The sequence below is a fragment of the Anopheles arabiensis genome, chromosome 3 (assembly GCF_016920715.1).
Source record: "Anopheles arabiensis isolate DONGOLA chromosome 3, AaraD3, whole genome shotgun sequence".
In the NCBI taxonomy this organism is placed as follows: Eukaryota; Metazoa; Arthropoda; class Insecta; order Diptera; family Culicidae; genus Anopheles; species Anopheles arabiensis.
The window spans coordinates 16,561,933-16,579,598 of record NC_053518.1 but is presented as its reverse complement, the minus strand read 5'-3'; the positions used below and the strand labels follow the sequence as shown (position 1 = coordinate 16,579,598).

At 41.2% G+C, this 17,666-nt stretch overlaps 1 protein-coding gene across 3 annotated transcripts in view; it reads right to left on the bottom strand.

Annotated features, from left to right (window-relative positions):
* Nucleotides 1-366: 366 nt before the first annotated feature.
* LOC120901466 (discoidin domain-containing receptor tyrosine kinase B) overlaps nucleotides 367-17,666 on the bottom strand; it is a 245,553-nt gene continuing 228,253 nt past the window's right edge. For 2 of the 3 annotated variants that reach the window (XM_040309436.1, XM_040309437.1), the window contains exons 16-19: nucleotides 10,397-10,556; nucleotides 10,147-10,296; nucleotides 3,337-3,466; nucleotides 367-2,115 (exon numbers count right to left, since the gene is read on the bottom strand). In XM_040309436.1, the coding sequence (XP_040165370.1) occupies nucleotides 2,039-2,115; nucleotides 3,337-3,466; nucleotides 10,147-10,296; nucleotides 10,397-10,556 (517 nt within the window). In that variant the 3' untranslated portion in view covers nucleotides 367-2,038. Of the gene's footprint in view, nucleotides 2,317-3,335; nucleotides 3,467-10,146; nucleotides 10,297-10,396; nucleotides 10,557-17,666 lie in introns of all 3 variants that reach the window. The other variant, XM_040309438.1, reaches the window with a different exon arrangement.

Below are 17,666 nucleotides of genomic sequence, written 5' to 3'. Positions count from 1 at the left end.
TAGGTTACTTTCTCACCTGCGTACTCACTCCAATGTTTTGTGGGTTTTTTTTTGTGTTGTTGTTGCTTGTTTTGGTTTCTTTCCCATTTAATGCTAATGCTTTAATGATGTTTGCCTAATTTCCTTCGAAAGTTTCTTAAAGCATGCTTGATAGAGAAGATAAGAACGAAAGAAAATAAAGTAAATCATGTTATACTTACGCATCACGAAATACAAACAAAATGAATAAATAATACAAATAAATGAACAAAACAGTAAATCTAACAAAAATTAGCAAAAATTTGAAAACATAAGAAGAAAAACGAAATTAAAGCGAACAAAACAACAGATTTCGGCATAAAAAAAACAAACAATTCTTTAACGGAGTTTTGTGTTTTATGTGTTTATTTGTATGCAAACTTTTTCTCCCTTTATTTTACGAGACCTTAGTTTTTGCCTTTCCTTTTCACTTGTATAATAATAATAATAATAAGAGAAAAAGAGAAAAGTGTTCCTTATGGGGTTTTAGTAATCGCGTTCGATCCACTTACCTACAGCGTTGACCTTACTTAATGATTTCGTTAAATAATGATTTAATTCAAATGACTTCTGGCCTTCCTTTTGCTCCTATCCGATGAAATGATTCGAATGATGATATAGAATACTTTAAACTCGCTATCAATTTGTGACTAATTTTGCTTGTAGTTATTTTTGTTTAGCAAATAGCAAACTGAGCTTGATTGTACAATGTAAAAGGGGAAAAACAACCAAGAGATGATACAAATTTTGCGGAAAAGATTTAAAAGAAATTACAATACGGCATTGCCTACCTTTAGGGGCATTTCATGATGTCGTTACAAAGACACGGCCTAACTTTAGGGGCAAACTGATGTCCTTGCGATTGAATGTGTATGTTTATACTTGTGTTTGTGTATGTATAGATAAACAATACAGTTGGAAACATCTTGGAAACATAAGAACAAAAAATAAAAACAGTTTAAAGGAACACAGTAGAAGGTTTTCCTGTCACGGGCGTCTCTGCGCGGCGTCTCCTCTCAATTCCTATTCGCTCTTCAATATACACAAGGAATAATGTTTCTTTACAGTGCTACTTACATTTCGTTAGTGTGTATTGTGTGTGTTCTTACTGATAATACCTACTCTACATGAATGTGTAGATGTATCTCTGGGGGTGTGTGTTTTTATGAGTTTCAATTCACTTCATTACTACACATGGCATTTGTTTCATTTGGTTTTTCTCCTTTTCCGTTCCGGCCCTAGTGAAAGCAATTATACTGCTTGCGCAGCATTTCTCTAATCGTGTTGTGTATGTTTCGAGTTTTAAACTAAAACTTGTTCAATAAAGTAACCGATAAAGCAATGAATAATACCGAATAATCCAGTTCGTTTGCAATTTCTTATGCGATTAATAGAAACGAATGTACTAAACGCACATACCTTCATGCAGGATGCTCGATCAGCCGAGGGGAATCGTCCACGTTTTTGTCGTGCGAATTTCGTGTGCTCCCAATTTCAAATTTACGTTTTAGGTGGGATCAATAGTTGTTCCTCCTGGCACCCTTAAAACATATTCACAATGTTCCCGCGCTTGCTACTACCACCTTGCTACCTCCACCACTTGCACGCTTCTTCGAGTTCGAGTGTGCCGCGCGTTGCGTTCGATATGATTTGTTTCCCTGTTCGACATTATTATTATGCTCGATGTGATTTCAGCCTAAAGCACACAACACTACTACAGCAGATTATCACTAGTGTTGAGCCATCCATCGTTTACCGTATGCTTTTGCTTCCTCTGGCCCACACACTGGCCACGCGTGGTCGTATCAAAATCACATTTCTTCGTCGTTTGAATCCGTTCGTGTGTGTGTGTGTTTGTGTCTTGAGTGTTGTTACACCGTGTACACCGTGTGTCTGTGTGAGCATCGCGACTTTGCACCAGGTAGCTGGCCCCTTGCTTGCCGACCCCGGGGGAACGGGGGTTAAAGATTTTGAAAGACTTTCACTCAAACAGCTGGGGCTTTATTCCGAACCGGTTGCACTAATTTCGGCTCAGCGTTTTCGTTCGCTTGGCCGTCATCAGCCGGACTGGATCAGCTAGAACGGTGTGCGGTTGGGCTGCGTGGATTTCGTGGAATTGTTTGTGTGTTTTGGAATTTGGAAGGTGCAATGTATGGTATGGTGCAGTGAGTCGAGGGGGTAGTGTCATTTCGTGTTCATCACGAAAGGAATAGAAAAAAAGAGCATTGTTTTACTTTCGATTGCTCGATCGCAATTTTTTGTTTCAAAATCCAATTTTACAGGTGGTGAAAGTACTCACTGCAAATGAAAGGGAAGAGAGAAAGAGAAGAGAGAAAGTATGTTAGCAATAGAAATGGCGGCTGATTGATTCTCTTTTTAATTATCAAAGTGTTTCGGGAGATGTATTTGAAAGTGCTTGTTTTGTGTTACCTCAAATGCACCGAGCAAACAGGAATGAAACAGTCCAAAGCAAACAAATAAACAAATTGAAAAAGGTGTAAAATGTTGTACAAAAAAGGGAGGAAACAATGGGAAAACAAAACAAAAATAATTACGAAAATACTAATTGAATGTGTTTCCGATGAAATAAAAAATTGGAAACACTGTAAAAAAGAAAAATAAAGAATGTAAAATAACACCCATAACTATTCAATACAACAAAAGAAAAAATGGTGCCAAAATCAACACACACACACACAGACAAACACTCGATAGACAAAAATGGTAAAACAAACACACGAACGAATTAAGGTGATGAAAAAATGTAGTGTAGGAACGAAGAACACTTTTGAAAGAGGTGCACAACTAAATTAAATGATAGAAAAGTGAAAGTAATAACATAGTACACTAACGAAGTGAAGTTTCAGCTATGCAAAATGGGGACCAAAATTGCACATGCGTCAATTTGGTGGGAATGCAAAACGAAAGGTAACAAAAAACAAAACAATCAAGCTCCATGCTTTGTGCAACTTCCATCGTTCGTTTCTCTTCTGTGTGTTGGCGGTTTCGTTTTTTTTTTGTTTTTTTTTATCACTTGTTTTTAAACATTCTCGTACGGTGGTCGGTTCGTTAGTTCATTCATTTCTGTTTTCACTAGTTGCTTTGTCTTGTTCAAATTGTTTTACGTCAAACTAACAAAACGGATACGTGCGAGGTGTGTTAACGTTATTCGTTGTAGGTTTTGTTTGTTGTTGCGTTGTTGAGTGTATTATGGTTGCTGTTCTGTTCTTTTCATATCGATCTTCGTATGAGAAAGTGTTTGTTTTGAAGGTGTAAAATAAAGGGGCTGAGTTTAAAGAGAAGCATTCGGTTTGTACCCTAGATTTTTCCGCTGCAGGAACAGATGAATTTCGCGGAAGTTTGGCCGGCTCGCCTCGTTACGCTGCCAGCATTCGCACATCAGATCGAAGATTTCTCGCGGGCAGCCGACAGGAATTGGAAGCAGAATCTGGAATAAAAGGAGAAGATAGCAAATAGAGAATTAATTATGCGTTGAATGTATTATTTTAATACAAGATTGCGCTATTATATTTTGAAATTAATCTCTTCCGCAAGACATAAAAACTCCTCCCGCAATCAAAGGCAACTCTCAAGCGCCATAGAAAAAAAGTGTAGTTAAAACTCTTCAAAAACGTTACTGCGCTGACCGCTAACTACTGAGGTAGCAGGGGTTGTTAAAACATTCCTAAACTCTGCTCAAGCACTGAAACTTCCACTCGAGACAGCTTGAGCTTGAGGTGGTGACTACTTGAGATGCCAGTTTTTTTCCTCCCTTCTGTTTGGGAGTTTGAACGGGTTCCTTTTTCTTTTTTTTTAGTCGCCCATCTCTTCAGAAAACTCCTGTTCCGGGGGACAGAAGCGTACAACCGTGGAGCACTTCATCGTTTTAATTTAGCAAAAAACTGACTACCCGCTGGCCTGGTCAGGGAATGTGTGTCGGAAAGGTGGCAAAAGGTGGAGAAACGTGCTGCTGCTGTTAGGTTGTGTTACTGTAAAGTGACATTTAACAATTGTTGTAATGTTCATTAGAGTTGAAGAGTTGGTGATGAAGTGGTTTGTTGAGATGTTGATGAACGTATTTTCCGAAGCGTGATGATTTTAAAAATATACGTGGAATGAAAAATGGGATAAAAGAAGGGACTCAAAACGAGAAGGATATTTGTATACCATCCATTTCATGCTTGAAAGGAATGAATTTCAATTTTTTACCATTAACAAGGAGAAAAAAAGAACCAACACATTGTAAAAAATGATTTTTTTACTTCCCACACACACATAACACGTGTATTCGTTGCAGGAATCTAATCTTGCAATAACGCTTAAGTGCCGCCGGAAGCGATTGGAAACGAAAGTTACACTTGCCTTCATTTCAATGCATGACGGAAGCTCGTTTTGTTTTTCCTCGTCGGTCTAGGAAAGTGGGCAAAAGCACCTGTTTTTTTGTTTTTCTTCAAAATCTGCCACTATTTTCAATCGACACAGCGGCAGCGCATGGAATGACGCATAACAAGCACACCTTAGCAACCGGCGTCTGTCTCCAAACCGAACGAAGACCTGGACCATGGTTGTTGGGTAAGGATGGAGAGCGGTTTTTTTCTCCTTTCCCGGTAAAATTCAAGAGCCTCTTGTAAAACGAAGCAATGTGAACTTCACTTGCTTTCGGCGTCAATCAAATGGAATTCGATTCGACACACACTCACGGACGGACGGTGGCTAAGTACAGAGCGAGAGAGAGAGAGAGTGTGTGTGCGTTACTGCACTTTTGCACATCATTCATGTTAAGACCGGAAACTCGGGAAACGGGTCCTATCCAGCCGGAGGTAGATGGAACACGTCCTTATTGACGGTTGAGTGACTGGTTGACTGGAAAGCTTGATGGTTTGGGGGAAGTTGTTTTCATGCCTTGTTTCGCCTTTTTTTACATTCTTTTCGTTCCTGCAATTTCCCACACCCGAAGCTTGCGTAGCGGAGGCCATCAATTTGAATTATCACTGATGAAGAAAGACACTTTCGATGGGTTTTCCAGGCGAATAGGTGTGGTTTTGCGTTGCGTTGGAATCATTTAAAATGGAGCAATCGTAGCGATGCTGCTACATGCGAACTGTATAAATTTAATAACTAGGAAGCAATTCTGCTGTTTATATTCGATTCAGAATCTGTTCGTAGAGATCTATTATTTAATGGAATTTTATTATTTGGTGGTACATTTCTTGTTTTTTCTTTGATATCAATCGATTTAAATTGAAGGCGACTTGAAGGATATTTGGTTCTTAGTTATGTACTAAACTTGGGAAAAATCAGAATTAAAATATACGGTAAAAAGATGAATGTAATTGTGAGGTTTTAAGAAATTGACCAGCTGTTTAATATGAAGTTTGGTACTTGATTGCAGAAAAAAAGTCAACACTCAATACAAAACTACACGCCAAACTTAGATTCTCAGCTTACAATATATCAACCAAAAATATTATGATGAACAAAGATCATAAGCCAACAAAGATCATACGTTGCGAGCACGATCAGATTAGCTCAGGATTGATTTATTTTTAAAATTAAATATTTTGCCAAGAAAGGTAAGAAACAATTTGAAACAATGTGAAGTTAATTTTGTTCGATATGTCACGTCGGTTTGTCGGTGGTTAAGCTCTCGTTAAAACATAAAAAAATATAAACTCCGACTAAAACGCTTTGGAGCGATCAGTACATAGCGATACTGATGCAATGCTTGTAACTATCATTTGCCAAAGCTGCCAATACTCTATAAGGTATTGATCGATAATTCATCTTCTATAGCCCTATCATCATCATTTGATTTCTAAAATATACGATTTTACAAACCACCTCTTACTAACCATAACTGTATCGTTAATCTACATCCAATAAAGGACTCCATCAAGTTAAAACATCATTTCAATGTTTTACAGCGACTTCATTGTCAGCTTGCCATAACGCTCGAACAACCTATATAACATAATAAAAATCCCTTCAATGGTACATATCCTCTCCCTGCGCTTCAAATGACTGGAAAATTGATCCCTAACGTAGAATCCCCCTGCAAAAAAGGATCACATCCAATGATGTGACGCTTGAGCACAAACTCTCATCAGCTAAGTGCAACAGAGCGGCACCTAATGCGCATGCATAATTAACCCCGTGTGCCCCGTGTGTATGTGTGCTTATTGGAGCAAATTAATAAGTTCACTTTTTCGCCTACAACAGCCTCCATCGATTCGGAGAACGTCACCGACTGCGGCGTCCCGCAGCAAGTGTTAAAGGTGACTTTACATTAAACATGCATCGTTTGCTTGCATGTAAAGGACGTGTGTTTACAGTGAGAATAATTGATGGGTAAACCCAACGGAAGAATTCCACGGAATTTGGTGATTGAAGCAAGCAAACATATGCAAGGTTTAATTTGTACTTGGCTTTGTACAGTACAGATGAAATTCTCGACCGTGGTGGGCATGTGTTTCCCACCCAAGACGCTTTTGCCGGTGTGAATTGCAGCCCAGGGAATTTCGGTATGCAATCGGGTACAAGTAATTAAGATCGAACGGTTTTGGTGCGTTTGGTGCCTAAGAAAGCCACCGGAAGTTGTGCAAAAGCCTCTTACACCTAATCACCCAGCCAGCTGGTAGCGAAATCGTGCCCGACCTCCTGGCTAAGACGACGACACGGCGGCTAATCATTATTCATAGTGTAATTTAATATTTATTACAAACGCCAGATTGTGCGTACGAGCCCCGCGGCCTGTCCTCGCCGTGCAGCTGAAGGAACGGGGGGGTGGAAAATTACACACACATGCACACGTTCGCGGTACGCTTATAAAATCGCTTATCCCTTCTCCGAAGCGAAGGAATTAAACTAAAACCTCAGCTCAGCTGTCACGGCCATCGTCGCTCCAGAAAGCAACACTCCGGAAAGCGAAAACGCCCCAGCTCAGTTGAACGGGCGATGGAAAAGCCCGGCATCGGTGGGGCATTAATGTGTGGCACATATATGTATATGATTGACGTGACTAGAGCCGGCTGGCTTCATGGGGAAGACATCACCATTGATCCTTGTGTGGAAGGGAAGCATTTGAATTTTAAGTCACCACATCCTGGCAGCTGGCAGCTGCCCTGAATGCCTTCACGGCGAGCACTGACGTGACATGGGACGCGACATTAGTCATTAATATTAATTACCTGATTAAAGTTTCAAACGGTTCCGGGTGTGTGGCGAAGACGGTGCACAGGAAATGCTTTCAGCCCCGATTTTCACCCACACGGTGAAAAAAGGTGAATGAAATTCGGACAAGATTCACTAAGCAATTAAACGCTGACACCGGTGACGGCAGTCTGTGCCACCGTGCTGCCAGCTGATGATACCCAGATTGGCATTCTTTTATCGCGAAGAAAGTAATGCCTCACATTTAGACAATTTTTGGCAACGCGTCAATCATGGCCACAACGTCTCGTTTTCACCGGTTTTAATTCCCTACCGTTGCGCCATAAATATGACGCCATTAGCAAAGGAATGGCATCGTTTTAATGGGCACAGTAACGAACACAAACATGCCTATGGGAAAAAAAGGGAAAGTAAGGGCAGATTCCCCGCCGCATGAATTTCATTAGAGTCAGCAACCTAATAAACGTGATTATTTCACACTCCTTTCTTGGGATGCACAGAGGGAGGACGGTGTTTGAACAAATGATGAATTTAATTATTTTTACACTTGCAAACCCACACACACACGCGCAGGGTTAAAATACGTCACACAGAAACACCCCCCCAAGCCATCTGACACAATTGGAGACTGGTGCGGTCTCTGTTGATTCCCGTTTTTCATTAGGCGCCCCTTTTTCATGCTTAGCTTGGTCCCTGCTACCTACACCGGGAGCTGTTTTTGATTCAGAAAAAGGGTTCTACGTTGCCCCGTGTTGTTACACTTCCCGGTGGCATTTTACAGAGCCGGGCGGCTTTTGTGTCTTGGCAACAGAGCGCAGGACTTCATGGATTATGCAAAGGTTCATCATTCATGCAGTGGCAGCGTAAGAAGCCACAAACCCTAAGGGCGCTCATTTCAAAATAGAACCTAAATTACACACATTTGACTGATGGGTGGGTGGTAGTCGCCGTCTGTATCGTCGTCTGTATCTGCATGGTGGCCGGCGAGTGAAAGGGGAGCGATTATTTGTACATTTGAAACACCTAAATACAGCCCGCCTGGGTTGCCGTTACTGCCGTATGATGTCGGAGCACGGGATGGCTTATGAATTATATATATGTGTATGGTGAAATTATAAATAGCTCATAGAGGAGGATGCTTTCGGGTTTTGTTGGATATAATGTCCCAATGGAGCAGTGTTTAACACGGGTAGGCTACCATTGACACTTTAGGGTAGGTCCCAAAACGGGTCAAAATTTGGTTGATAAACAATAATTAAATCAGCGGTGTGATGATGTCCATCATTTTGATCGTAATTTTAGAGAAAGGCTAAGCTAAAAAATCAAAGCCCAGCGGTCAATTAAATAGTCTATTCGGCTCATATTAGTCAAATAATGCGGAATAAAGCAGAAAATTTGCAAAATTTTTGGCTAGCTATTCAAGGTTGAAACGTTATCATATCTCATACATTTTTCTTCTTCTTCTTCTTCTTCTTCTTCTATTTGGCGTAACGTCCTACGCGGATATGCCCGGCCTGTACACAGGCTGGCTTTCAAGACTTAATGCATTACCACGCACAGCCTGATAGTCAAATCCTTGCTACGGGGGGACGGCCCATTCTGGGCTTGAACCCATGACGGGCATGTTATTGAGTCGTTCGAGTTGACAACTGTACCACAGGACCGCCCAATATTTCATACAATATCTGCAAATAACATTTGCACAACAAAAAGTTAACCTGTTTTGCTGCATGTCAATCCTATTGCCAAGTGATGGTAAGATTTTTATAAATTATTAGTCTCTACAATGCTTTAAAAATCAACACAACTCCGCCTCAGATTTTGAAGCTATTCTGATGTTGTTGTTTGCTGTATGTTATTCTTTTTTCTTTGCCGTCTGTTTTACCAAAAGTTGAAACTGTCAAAAAAATAAAAAATCTACATTTTGAATTCACTCAAAGCCTGGGAGCTTTAAGTTTGAAAGTGATTGAAGCTTGTGCACATTACCATAAAGAAGTGTAACTTCGCTCATAAGTAGAATGATAACTCTGGCACGCTACAGCACATTGTCAACGACGTGGCCAAGGATTTCGACGTGCTTGAGTAAGTTTTACGCTTACCATTTTCCATTACCACCGATTCATACTGTGCACCAGGGGGAAAATGGCTTTGAAATAAAATAAAATACACACATCGTTGTGAAGCATTACAGCGCAAAAAAAAGAAATAGCAGCGAAAGCGAATCATTCAACGCAGGATATTGCCAGCTGCCAGTGACAATATTCGTTCAAGTGCGCTTCACCAAAACCATGCAGTAAGAAGAACCCTGTGTGCGAACTAATGCACCAACAAAAAAAGAAAGAAAGAAGGGACGATGAAACAAAGAAAGCAAAGCTTTACAGACAGACAGACACTGTTCTGAAATGTATCTCCTGAAGCCATTATTCGATCGCACGAAGCAGGGAAACACATTTTGCACCAGTTTCGAGACGTGTTTCAAATGAAATGATAGGGATCACGGTCGGTAAAATGGTTGATGCATTGTTGCTGCTCCCACTTTGCTCTTCCCGGTTCGGGGGAGATTTCTTTGCTTTTTTCTTTGTTTTTCATCCTTTATCTTGGTACATTACAGCTACAGTTCCATTCAATTTGTCATGAATGTGTACATTAGGGCTAGTAAAAACTGTTCAACTGTTATTTTCCACGAGCGGAACATGGTGTTGTAAGATTTGCAAGGTTTGCAAACTGAAACAAGAAATTTAATTTAAAATACAGAAAATGTAACAAGAAATGAGAACGAAATTTTAAGACATAAAAATATCGTAGCTCACAAAAGAAAGGAACAAACCAGACTTGGAAAGAGAGTGCACCAAAACTTGCTTCTACTCCAGCCACATAACTAAACACAGCTTTTGGCCTGCACGATCCATCTTCGTGATTTATCTCACCCTTATCTAATCAATTTATTACACCACTTACGTGTTTCTTGTTGTCCTGGTACATGTGACCGATGTTCTCGATCACCTTGTCGTCGCTCAGATTCTCGAACGGTTGCTCCCGGGCGAAGGTCAAAATTTCCCACAGCGTTACAGCGAACGACCAAACGTCCGACTTGGAGGTGAACTTGCCCTGTTAATGGGGTGTAAAGCGAAAAGTAACAGTAAGCAAACGAATAATATGGAAGAAGAATTGTCTTGCCGGGACACAGTGTTATTCTGCCGCTACCTACCATCAGTACGCTTTCCCAGGCCATCCACCGAATCGGCATTGGTTGTGATTGTCTTCCGGCACCTTCGAGGTGGCAGTAGTCAGCAGGATATGCTATGCGATTTATCACAGTTCCTAGTGTGCAGATTTTGATCTCCAGCTGTGGTCCAACTAAGCAACTCCTGTTGAATGAAAAGGTGTGGAAGAAAAAACAAAACATAGAAGTTAGTAAGTTAACTAAGAGCGCACTGCAATAAGCCCAATTAGAAGTCATCTCCATTCAATTTAAATATTGCATGATAGTGCTCAGTGTGGTTTGGTAAAATATTTGATTGCTTTTCAATCGGCCCTGACTCTCCAGCGTAAGAGGGTTCATTTTAGCATGGAACCACTTTTCCCCATCCCATTCTAAATCCACAAAACCGACTGCAGCTTATGCATGCAATGTATGAGCGCGCGCGAATGCGCTCTAATCGGAATTTTTACGGCTCAATCGTAAATACTTTGTGGCTGTGGCCTGCCAATTGCAACTTGTATGGTTGGGCATTTTTCACCTGCCTTCTTCGAGCTAGCCCGATCGATCGAAACGCACAACTCCAGTCGCGAAATACGAATGACCAGCAGATACCAGTGAATCCCTTTCCCCGTTTTGCAAATGCCCAAGCCTGCTTATAAATCAACTGCACTCGAGATTAATTATTCAACGCTGCCGACCACCATACCACATAACTCATTCCCAAGGAAGTGTAAGCGTATCAATTTCCGTACGTCCATACTCATCCTGAGAATGGACCTGTTCTGTGCCGGTACTGTAACCGACACGAGTACGATGAGCTTTGCAAAGCAGTCCAGCGTTAAAGGCCCCCCCCCCCTCTCACCATTCGTTCATTTGCTTCCAGGCCAGAATCTGGCTCCGGGCTCGATTACGTTCCGAAAATGGTACAAATTTTATGCCCCTATCAGGCCGGTATCGTTCATCACCTACCCCAAATCGATTCCGTGTATCGCTTGCCGTGCTCATCATCATTCACACGCGTGAACCATTTTGTGGAGTTTAGCAGACACACACACACACACACACACACACGTGAAGATGCCTGTGCTCGCTTTTACAATTTGCCCAAAACTCACCTAATAACCACTCGAGCAGAACGACGAGCGAGCGACCAATGAACAGACCGTTTATATAATAAATTAAATCCTAAATAAATAAACGCACTTATTTCGAGTTACCTCTACTCCCCCCCCATCCCAAACACACACACACCCGGGCTTTTCGGTTTGCCAATGCCAATGTGAAGTGACCGTTACCCTGAGAGCATAAGTGTAATGGTACGGTAAATATGAACGAAATTACTGAAACCCTTTTACGAACGGGTAGAAAAGGCTTCATCCAGATCGTGTGTGTGAAGCAAAGGGAAGCATGTGGGGGAGAGGCTTAATTTTAACCCAAAAATGCAACATCGTACAGTACAACTTGGAGGAGAGGCTGGCCGGTGGATGGAACGGTTTACATTTATAAATTATTGACCACTTCGGTTCGAGATCTCCGTTCCACTGCGGATCGAGCTGGGCGACTCCACCGATGCCGTGACCAGGATGCTCATTCCAATATACATATTGTACCTGGTTTGTGTGCACACACGTTACTGCAGAGGTACTGGTATAAGTGATCGGCCAAAGTTGCACTTATTGAATGTGTGCAAATGGGCGCGGAAATATAATTTCCGACAATCCGACGGTTCTGCTGCTTCCATGGGAAGAGCAGACGCTCTCTTCTCTCCCTCGTTACCGGGTGCGACGAGTGGATGCGTTATTTAATTTAGCCACGGTAAGTATGATGTATGACGCAGCAGCCGATGGTCGTTGCCGTGATCGGTTGCTGTGCTACGATTTTGGGCTTTTGGTACGGTATGGAGGGTTTGATAAAGTGAACGGGTCAAGATAATTCTACTGCTTATGGAGCAGCAGGATATGCAACATTGCATATGAAGTGCGTGGTTATTCCAGCTCGGTGTGGGGCGTAAAATTTCTTTTTTTTTAGTTTACAGAATGATATTGTGCAAACTTTTCAAAACTGAAATGTTTCTCAAACGTTGTGAACAATTCATTTCATTCATTTTAAAGCCAGAGCGCCAAAGGTATGTAACATGCGATGGTTGTTATATTATATGATATTTTTTTTATTTGTAAAAAAGTTTAAATCTTGTGCAAGCTAGGTTAATGTCTCATGGAATGCAATATTGTATCGTAGTATATTGTATTTTGTCTGCTTGTCAAAAAAAAAAAATTAATTCGATGAGTCATTGCACCTCAATAAAATTGCATAATCGCCAGAAAGTATGCAATATCGATACTATTTTACCTTTTAAATAGCTTCGCGAAACTAATTGAATCGAAAATGTAAAAATATCATATTTAAAAGAAGATACAAGATCATTTAGAAAAGAAAAACACTACAGTTAATGGTATTTTGGCCATTACTGAGCCAGATGTAAGTAAAATGTTCACTCTTTAGCATTTATTTCCACAACACTTCATAACTGGTTCTTCCAGTTGCAAATACACATTAAAGAATTGTCAACAAGTTCGCTAAAATGGGATGAAGATATCTATTTTCAAACTAAGAAATAAATTATAAACAAATCGGCAATTGGTACAATTTATTCCCTTGGCTAAAGTGTGTCCATACACAAACCCAAAAAAACCCAAACCATGCCGATGCTATGCTCCCCACCGACCACAACACGATTGCACTGTGGCGCAGGCCATTTCGGGTCTTTTTAATGGTCAAATGCATCATCACCCCCTGGAACGGACATTCCCTTTTTCCTCAAACAAAACCGTCCATCTGTCCATCCATCCAGCTTCGGTCGGACTAAAAGAAACGACTGGTCCATATACCCTCTCTCTCTCTCTCTCTCTCTCTCTCTCTCTCTCTCTCTCTCTCTCTCTATCTCTCTCTCTCTCTCCCTCTCTCTCTCTCTGTGTCGGCTCATTCTGTTTGCATTTAATTTCGCCACTAACGATGGGTTTGGCGTGATGGCACGTCCCTTTCCGCGTGCTGCATTCTGCTTAACTGCACCGTGCAGTAAAAGCGTCGACCCCGGGGGTGACCAGAAACCGTTCCGGCGATGGTGCAATATTCTTGATTGGATATTTTATTATGGCAATCTACAAGCCCCGGACAGAGCGGGAGCACACGGCACGCGCTGTGGTGGTGATGGGGGGGGGGGGGGAGTGGCTTGAGATGATCCCCAAACAACGTGGAATTTCGTGTTTTTTTCCCTCTCCTTTCATTCCTAGCCCCTGCCACACCACTTGATTGTTGCTGCACATCGTCGTACCATCTTTCGATCTCAACTTCCCGATGATAATGTGTCCATATGGCTTCGACCCGATTATCGATCCGGAATGGGGGGGATGAATTCAAATAAATGGGAAGAAATGGGATACACATAAAAGTGGCCCGGCTCCGGTCCCGGCCTGGGCGCTATTATTCGCCTTGGCAAATTAAACCTCGCCCGCTTTGCCTTGCCGCGGGCCAATTTGTTGCCGTAGCGCGGTGTGTGTGTGTGTGTGTGTGTGTGTGCCCTTGTTGGCTGGATTGTGCCTTCGGCATGAATTATTAAAATAAATTATCGTAAGGTTTACGCGCGCGCGCGTACAATGTAGATTATTGAAAGTAATCAAAACAAATGATGCAAATGGTGTGTGGACGTGTGATAGGACCTGTTTTTTGTTGTTGTTGCGCTGCTGTGGGATTTTTGGAGCGTTTCGATATTGATGGTTCATTGTTTAGCCTCTGACCTTTGAAATTAAGCGCTGTGGGACCGTAAATTAATTCCACAAATAAAGGAATTTATGGTACATTCATCCCAAATAAAACATAAAATGAAGTAAATAAAAATATGATAAATTAAACAAATATTTAAAGGTAGTTACATTTACTGCAAAAAATAAAATTGTACTAGTAACTTAATAAGCAAAACAGTAAGTAATGTAAAATGGTACTTCCAATTGGAATTGAACATAATAAAACTGGCATAATCCAAGCAGAAAAAGGAAACGTTTCAACACACTTTTTTCCTTTTTTTTTTTTTGGTGACTGTGGCAGGATGCAATAAAATTACAAGCTACATTGCATTCATAATCACAAGTTCCGCTGTCATGCGAACGGACATACTGAAGCTCTGGCCCCGTGGTGTTGGTGGTTAATTGTCTGTGTGTTCGCGCAGAATTGTCACACGTCAGTCAGTGGTGTGCTGGACCACTTCCTCTCTTCCCACTTGCAGCCAAAACCATGCCGGAAGCAGCAGGTTGAAAAAACGGAGCAAAAGAGAGGACACCAACGCCGCCCTGTAAATCCTTCACAAATAAAACAGTAAAGTAAATTTTCGAACGGCGCGAAATGACATTTGTCAAAATTACGTTGCAAAAAAACAACAACAATCAAACGAGGTAAAAAGCTACCGTGTGGAAGGAAATTGTAGTATACAATTGAGGGCTAAAAAGGAAAAGCAAATGGAGTCACATTTGCACCCATCCATCGCCCGGGACGGCCCGATTCGACGAGAAAAAGCCTTTGTCATGTTGCAAATAAATAAATTATTCAAAACCATCACTCGCTGGTGCTGGGGGAGTGTGCAGCGGTGTGGTGTCTGGTGACATGGTGGCCAGTTTGAACAACATGCAGGTTTTCCACAAAAGAAAGCAGTAAAAAAAGAGTTTTTCCTCTTTTCCTCATACGGACACACACATACAAAGAGGAAAAGCTCCGACAAGTGGAACAGGGACAATGTGAGCAAGCGGCGTTTGGCGATTGGAAAGTGAGCGCGATAGGATATGGACGGCGGTGTGTTGAAAGGCGACCAAGTAGTGTCCGTCACCCGGGCTTGCCTGTTGGACTGTTTTTTTCTCTCTCTTCTATCCTTGCAGCTTTAGTGCCATAGGATTCAGCGCGTGTATGAATGTGTGGTTTGAATAATGGATGAAATTGTGTAACCCGTTCAAGCGCTGCAACGAAGGCAACAGAAGAGTGTGTGGCATTTCCTACATGTCTGGAGGTGGGAAGGAACCTTGCACAAAACCACCAAGTGTGATGCACCGGGGAGGGTGTGGCAGGTTGCATGATTTACTGATCAGGTTGCCGTGTAGCAGAGCGGAATTCTCATCGGTAGCATTGGGTAGACCGTATTCTAACGTTGTGTAAGCTCGTTCGAATGTTATGCAATAGCGTAATAGGCCAAATGCTACTTTCAATCATTGTTTGGAATGTGTTTGCAATTATGAGGAGCTTTGTGTGTGTTTTCTTTTCCATTTTCCACTAGTTGTCGAGAAAAGTGGCTTGCTTATGAGAAGCCAATTTGATTTTACATAATGACGAGTTGATCCAAATCTAATTGCTTATTTAACCAAACTGTTCTGGTAAAAATGATTAAAAATGCAAGAACAAACGTTTGCATCCTTTAAAAATGTTTTGATTCAAACTCATTCTCCTGATCGAGCTGCTTTAAGCAACATGCATTCCAAAATAGCTTTTCAAAACAAAACAAACTAGATTTTACTACAATAAAGTAACTTTTTCTTAACAGAATTTGGTACGATTTTCTATCAAGTTTATATTGCTCATACCCATTTGAAGACTATCTGGAAAAGTTTTTAGAATAAAGTTACTCAGAATGAATCATTGCACTCAAATAATACTTAATTTATTCTTAATCATGTCAACCACAAGAGCCTTAAAGCTACCATGATATTATGTATTTCAATGTATTTCAGAGACATGTTGTAATATATCAAAATGAAAATATAATCATATTAAAAATCCAACGTTTATAGTAATTAAAAATAGCAAACAAAGTTTTGCAGAATGATGATTTTTTTCTGGTTTTTTGTTTGAAACAGTTCCTATTGAGCCATTTAATATTATGGTGATGTTTAAAATACTGTCAGTGAGAAAATTAAAATGTTTGGCCTGCTCCTGTAACACGTTCATCAAACATTCAAAACTGGAATGTGTTGTCCGTCACTAATTGACGAATGTTTTTCAGTGTTTTTAGTTTTATTTTTACTGCTGAATGGGAGGTCAACAGACATTTAAATATGGAAATATAGAAAAAGCTATCATGTGTGTCATATTTGAGTGTGCAATGCTGATGTAATTAAACTCAATTTTCACAAAACTAATTCGGAAAAAATGTAACTTACCATGCATATATCAACAAACGAATCATAATTCACCTGAGAATACACAAATACAAGCTATTGACGTGACAATAGTATAAATGCAAGTTTAAAACAAAACAATAACATTGTTTTAAGCTGAAATATCGTGACCGAAACACACATTTTCCACTAACAAAGCCCTCAACAAATAACGACAAAACCATCATTCATCTATCGCCATCGCATCAACAGGTAGAGTAGCACAATATACACACACAGTTCAAGAGTGGAATTAAAAAAAAAATGCATTTTTCATACGAAATTCAACCCCGCTCAAGTGGTGTGGTGCGCTTGCACCATATTCGGTTGCTGGAGAGCTACCACAGCAGCAGCAACAACAACAGCCACTCTCTCTCCCCTTTCGCGCAACAATGTACCACACTTCAAACAAAACTGTCCGGGAAAATGGAACAAGGGGGAACCTGTTGCATAATTTAACCATTAATTTGTGCAACTTTTCAAGAGTAGCCCGATAGGATTACTACCAGCCAGCGGACGGTTTGATGAGAATCGAACGGTTTTATTATTTCACCGTCGAGTAGTCGACTCCGGGGGCGGTTGGACCGGCGATGAAGGTAAATATTCACCAATCACTCACAGTCACACCGCCCCAGCGATTGGGAGGGGGCGACCCCGCAGGCGACCAAATTAGCTCCATACGGTAGAATGGAACGCGAAGCGTAAATTAAATATAAAAGCCGATAGCTAAATAATAACGACACGGAGTGTGAGTGTGGAAAGCGTTTCCCAAATGTGGCGAACTGATTGATCAGTGCGTGTGGATTGGACTTCCAAGGGGGACAGGATTTTTCGGTAAACAGGTTTCTCACTTTCCACTCTTCGGTCCACTCGGACGGACAGCGGAAAATTGAGTTACGTGAAAATCGCTGGCAATCCAGCGCAACTTGATCGTGTGTGTGTTCGCTGGATGTGTTAAACTGTCCCTGACAGGGCAGTGACACATAAACGCACACAAACTCTCGCACTGCCTGACAGTGATGGATGAAGTGGGCGAATGATGCTGCCTTGTGCGAATGCCGTTTCGCAGCACTTTTAATTCGCAC